At 64.3% G+C, this 6,087-nt stretch overlaps 1 protein-coding gene across 5 annotated transcripts in view; it reads left to right on the plus strand.

Annotated features, from left to right (window-relative positions):
• TNRC18 (trinucleotide repeat containing 18) overlaps positions 1–6,087 on the plus strand; it is an 87,870-nt gene that overhangs the window by 80,256 nt on the left and 1,527 nt on the right. For all 5 annotated transcript variants that reach the window (XM_082362961.1, XM_082362960.1, XM_082362964.1 and 2 more), the window contains 3 exons: positions 195–1,525; positions 5,312–5,548; positions 5,679–5,753. In XM_082362961.1, coding sequence (XP_082219087.1) covers positions 195–1,525; positions 5,312–5,548; positions 5,679–5,753 — 1,643 coding nt within the window. The remainder of the gene's footprint in view (positions 1–194; positions 1,526–5,311; positions 5,549–5,678; positions 5,754–6,087) is intronic.

A 6,087-nucleotide genomic window follows, 5' to 3' on the forward strand; every position in this document is an offset into this window, starting at 1 on the left:
CTAAGAGCCCAGGCTCCCGAGGGCCACTCTGGGGCCACCACCTGTGGACAACTAAGGCGCGAGAGCCGCTCGTCCCGAGGCCCCGAGAGGCTGCCGCCCCAGCCCCGCTCAGGACCCGGCAGAGCTGGGATGGGGACGGGCTCGCTGGCTCGCGAAGTCCTGGCCTCACTGGGCTTTTTCCTTCTCTCTTCTAGACAGAGCTGCCGTCCTGGAGGAGGGGGGCTCGACGGATGAGGTCCCCAGTACACCGTTGGCCCTGGAGCCCATCAGCACCTCAGGTTCCAAGAAGAGCCCCCCAGAATCCGTGGACAAGCGGGCCAAGGCCCCCAAGGCTCGCCCAGCTCCCCGACAGCCCAGCCCAGCGCCGTCCGCCTTCACCAGCTGCCCGGCACCCGAGCCCTTTGGGGAGCTGCCGGCCCCCGCCGCGGCCCTGGCCCCCACCGCCCTCGTCGCCATGCCCATCACCATGCCCGCCACCCGCCCCAAGCCCAAGAAGGCCCGGGCTGCCGAGGAGTCGGCCACCAAGGGCGCCCGGAGGCCCGGGGAAGAGGCCGAGCTGCTCGTCAAGCTGGACCGTGAGGGCGTGACGTCGCCCAAAAGCAAGAAGGCCAAAGAGGCCCTGCTTCTGCGGGAGGACCCTGGGGCGGGGGGCTGGCAGGAGCCCAAGGGCCTGCTGGGCCTGGGCAGCTACCCACCGGGGGCCGGCGGCAGCGAGCCCAAGGCGGCTCGGCCCAAGGCCGGCGATGGCGACCTGGCCCAGGAGCCTGGGGCCGCGCTCACATTCGAGGACTCGGGGAGCCCCAAGAGCCCGGACAAGGGCCAGGCCGAGCAGGACGGGGCCGAGGAGTCGGAGAGCGGCGGCGGCAGCAGCGGCAGCGGCAGCAGCGACAGCGGCAGCAGCGGCAGCAGTTCTGAGACGGAGGGAGAGGAGGACGGCCAGGGCGGCGGCGGCCGGAACTGCAGCGCCTCCAGCTCGAGGGCCTCCTCGTCGTCCTCGTCCTCGTCCTCGTCCTCGTCCTCGTCGTCCTCCTCGTCCTCCTCTTCGTCCTCGTCCTCGTCCTCGTCCTCCTCCTCCTCCTCGTCGTCCTCGTCCTCGTCGTCCTCGTCCTCGTCCTCCTCCTCCTCCTCCTCCTCGTCGTCCTCCTCCTCCTCCACCACGGACGATTCTTCCTGCAGCTCAGATGACGAGGCCGCCCCTGCCCCGGCAGCCGGGCCCTCCGCCCCGCCAGCGCTCGCCAGCAAGGCGCCCAAGCAGGCGGGCAAGGCCCGCTCCTCGGCCCACTCTCCAGGCAAGAAGGCGCCGGCGCCCGCGCCCCAGGCCCCCCCGCCGCAGCCCCCGCAGCCGGTGCAGCCCAAGGCCCAGGCCGGGGCCAAGAGCCGGCCCAAGAAGAGGGAGGGCGTCCACCTCCCCACCACCAAGGAGCTGGCCAAGCGGCAGCGCCTGCCGTCTGTGGAGAACCGGCCCAAGATCGCCGCCTTCCTGCCCGCCCGGCAGCTCTGGAAGTGGTTCGGCAAGCCCACCCAGGTAGCTGGGGGCGGGGTCGTCCCCACGTGTCTTTCTCTGGCCTCCCAGCAGCCCCATGGCGGAGAGTCGGGGTGACGGGTGTGGAGTCCTGCCCCTCACACAGGAGCACTGCCCTCTGGTCCCCGGGACCCAGACCCACCCTCTGCGGGACCCACTTACCGTGCAGGCCTTTAGTTGCCATGCCGCAGGGTCTCTCAGAACCGCGCGGCCGCACAGCCTGCTTTTCTTTGCCTTTGCTTCATTTTCCGCTGAAAACGAATGGCTCAAGGCTTCTGGCTGGCTAATTAGCAGTCGCAGCAAAAGGTACTTCTTTCCCTGTCTTGGCCGGGCTGGGTCACTGCCTGTCCCTGAGCTAATCAGTGTGGCCCGCAGGGCAGAACGTTCTGGTTGACTGGGTCTGAGTCATGTGGCCACCCCTGTAGTAGGTGGGTGTTTGTTCTCCAGAAGGAGCCCTCCCGGCACCCCCGTGCCTTGGGCACACGCAGACGCACGTGTACACACACACACAAATGCATGCACGTACACGTGCACGCAGCTGCATATACACGCACACACGAGAAGCTTCTGTGTGCAGAAGGGGAGCAGCCTGGAGGCCACGAGTCCATCCCATGCCCCTGGGCAGGAAGAGCCAGGCTCCTTGTCCACGGGTGCAGCCCGCCGGGCTTCCCCACGGCATCTGCGGCCCTGGCCCAGGGTCCTCCGAGGCCACGCCAGAGCCGGGCCCGGAGGAGGCGCCCGGCTGGGTCTGGACCTTTTTAATGCCGGTGCCGCCAGGCAGGTTTTAGGGGTTGGGGGCTGACAGCGATGAGCTTGCAGGGCCTCTGGCAGTGTACTGCTTAAGAAGCTTCTGGCATGTTTGCATTGTGTCAGCTCCCTGGCTGCGTCAGCAAGGCCGGAGAAGTTGGAGGACGTTCTGAATCAAGACTAGCTTGGGGGTTTCTGCCTTAGCAGCAGCCTTTTCAGGCTCTGCACTGTGCCTCCCAGGGGCAGCTGGATCCCCGGGGGTGGGCGGTGGACAGCGCCACCTGCCCCAGGCTGCACCCGCAATGGCTCCTTAGAGTAGGGTGGGGAACTCCCCCCTTGGTCAGGCAAGGGCTGCAGAGCGGCAAGTCGGGGAGGGTCCTCCCCCGACCCCCGCAGCTCCTGCTCTCCTTCTGGTTTCCCTGCCTTTGCGGCACCACCTTGAATCTGGGGCAGATGATCTGCTGCTCCGACCCTGCAAGGCGTGAGTTGTCGGACTTTACGCGCGTCCCCCCCCCCCCCCCCCCGATTGCTGGCTCCAGGCTGAAACAGCCTCTCTTAGCAAGGCCACCACTTGAGACAGCAAACTTGAGTGTGTAGATTCTTGTAGAATCTTTCCTGACGAGCCACACTCAGACATTCCAGACCAGCCCCTCTGGAGCTCTGATCCCGGCAGGCACTTTATCTAGGGCCATATCAAGGAGTGATGGCTTCTGAGCCGAGGACAGGTATGTCCTCGCTGTCCTGCCCCCACGGTGATTGGCCAGTTCCTTAGCATCTTCCATTTGCACGTTCCAGTGTCAGTGTTACTGGGGGCACTTGCTGCTGCAGAAGTCAGAGCACAGGGCCAAACTCATTTAATAGAAAAGTCTAGGGTGTCCGGCTTCAGGTACAGCTGGATCCAGGGGCCTGAGAGCTGTCTTCAGATCCACTCTCGGGCCCGTGCTCCAGGCTTGAGTTTCTCCTTCCTTCCTCTGTACTGGTCTCCTTCCTTCCTCTGTACTGGTCTCCTTCTCCGGCAGCCCCTCTCCTGTTGGCAACAGGCAGCCCCAGCAGCTTTCAGCTGACCTTCTACCAGCTGAGAAGTGACAGTAGGAAGGAGGTGTCTTTTTTTTAAAATTTTATTTATTTATTTTTGGCTGTGTTGGGTTTTCGTTTCTGTGTGAGGGTTTTCTCTAGTTGTGGTAAGCAGGGGCCACTCTTCATCGCGGTGCGCGGGCCTCTCACTATCGCGGCCTCTCCCGTTGCGGAGCACAGGCTCCAGACGCGCAGGCTCAGTAGTTGTGGCTCACAGGCCTAGTCGCTCCGCGGCATGTGGATCTTCCCAGACCAGGGCTCGAACCCGTGTCCCCTGCATTGGCAGGCAGACTCTCAACCACTGCGCCACCAGGGAAGCCCAGAGGTGTCTTTTTTAGGGTTCAAGCTAAAGTTGGTGGCACGTCTTTGGCTTAGGTCCCGAGTGCACCCTTGAGCCAATCACAGTGGCCAGGAGAAGGATGGGATGTTTGGATTGGCCAGACCAACTTCTATGCTGGCCACAGGGGCGGCATCAGCCCCACTGGAGACTCTGTGGACCGAGGGGGATCTGTGAGGAGAGTAGCCGTGGATGCCTAAAAACATACCTGCTGTCAAAGATGCGTTGGTTTAGAGATCTTAGCCGTCCCTGTCACCTTGAATCAGTTAGTACCATGCCTTGAGCTGAAGATAATTTGAGCAGTTTACAGAACACGTTAGAAACCTGGACATTAAAAAGTCTGTCACAGAATTCCCTGGTGGTCCAGTGGTTAGGACTCCATGCTTCCACTGCAGGGGGCACGGGTTCGATCCCTGGTCGGGGAACTAAGATCCCACTTGCTGTGATGCGGCCAAAAAAAAAGTCTCACCAGGGATCCAGTGAATTAATAGTAGAAAAGGGACAGCTGGATAAGGTAGGAAATTAGCATGTGGGTTTTTCTTGTTTAGTCAAAAAAAGAAAGACAAAAAACGCTTTGTCGCCGCCTAGTGGCCAGTCCGAGAAGGGAAACGAGTTTTACAAGTTAGTCGAGGAGAAGGCGCGCTGGCCCCACTGGAGGGCAGAGCAGAGCTTCGCGTAGGCCTGGCTTCTCCGTGTTCGCCTGGGGACAGTGACAGGTCCCAGAGCTGCCTGGCGGTGGGTTTTGGATTCTGATGGCTGGTCTCTTCCCTCCTTGGAGCCTGCCCATCTGTGTGTCCCAGTGCCAGCCCAGGCGGGGGCACTGAGGCGGCTTCAGGAAATGTTTGTTGAGTGAATTGAAACAAGAAATCCAGCCACACTGTGGGTCTGGCAGACGTGGGCCCAGCGCTGGATCCCGCCGGGCTGGGCGCTGATCTCAGTTATGGCTTTCCTGGGGAAATGGGGGGGGGGGGCGCAATCGGCCGTGCCTGGGGGTTGACGCTGCCCACGCCCCACTCCCTCACCTCTGCTTGGCCGCTTGAGAGGCTGACTGGTACTGAGCCCCCGCGCTGCTCTGGGTGGTGTAGACTGAGGCTGGGCCGTGAGCAAGCGGCTCTGTGACCCCGGGGGGTGTTGAGTGAACCTGCTTCGTTGTAGCCCCGACGTGCGGGGCAGCGTGGGGGGGAGCGATGTTCTCTGTCCGGAGACGCAGCCGTGTCCCCTCCCGGGACCTCCCGGTCCCTGTCTGGAAATTGGGGGCCAGCAGGGGCCGCTGTGCCTCGAGGGCTGGTGTCAGGACCCAGTGGGAGGAGCGGGGATCCTGCTGGGCGCCAGCAGTGGCTGTGGCGTCTGCCGCACGAACGCTCGCGTGTGGGGCGTCCCTGGGGCCCCGCCGGCACCGTTGGCCGACACGGCTCAGCAACGGGGAGTTGGAAGTCGCTCCCAGCTGCAGGATCTTTAGTTCATGTGGAGTCCCTCTTGGAAACCCGGTCGGCCAAGGGGATGAGCGAGGGCTCCCCGATCAGAGCAAGCAGGGGGCTTCTCCCCTGGCGCCGCTGCTGCGGAACCCCGGGGGCGGGGCGGGGCGGGGCGGGGGCGGGGCGCGTGCCCTGACCCGACTCGCCCGCCCACAGCGCCGCGGCATGAAGGGCAAGGCCCGCAAGCTCTTCTACAAGGCCATCGTGCGCGGCAAGGAGATGATCCGCATCGGGGACTGCGCCGTCTTCCTGTCAGCCGGCCGCCCCAACCTGCCCTACATCGGCCGCATCCAGAGCATGTGGGAGTCGTGGGGCAGCAACATGGTGGTCCGCGTCAAGTGGTTCTACCACCCTGAGGAGACCAGCCCGGGCAAGCGCCTCCACGAGGGCCAGGTGGGCCGGGGCCTCGGCGTCGGGCCGTGCTGGGGGGCGATGGGCGGGGCAGTCCCTACCCTGGGGTCGGGGTCGGGGGTCAGGCGAGGCGGGGCCCGGGCTCACCGCGGCCCCTGGTCTGCGCTCACAGCACTGGGACCAGAAGTCCGGCCGCAGCCTCCCCGCAGCCCTGCGGGCCTCCAGCCAGAGGAAGGACTTCATGGAGGTAGGAGAGCGCGCGGCGCTGGTGGGCCCTCCGATAACCCTCCCCACGCGGCCTCGGGAGGGGCAGGGCCCCCTGTCTCTCTGACCTGGTCTGTCTCTCCCAGCCTCTGCCTCTGCGTCTGTCACCCTTGGTCTCTTACTCCGCAGGTCTGTGTGTCTCGGTCTGTGTCTGTTCCTGTGTTTCTTGATCTTCTAGTCTCTGGGTCTCTCCCTTGGTCTCTGTCCATCCTCGTCCTCAGCCCCACTGTGTTTCTCGAGTTCTCTCTGGGGATCTCTCTCTGGTCCTTCGGGCCTGGGAGGGGTCTTCCCCCTGACGCCCACCCGTGTGCCCGCAG

Source organism: Balaenoptera borealis (assembly GCF_965194805.1).
Source record: "Balaenoptera borealis genome assembly, chromosome: 16".
In the NCBI taxonomy this organism is placed as follows: Eukaryota; Metazoa; Chordata; class Mammalia; order Artiodactyla; family Balaenopteridae; genus Balaenoptera; species Balaenoptera borealis.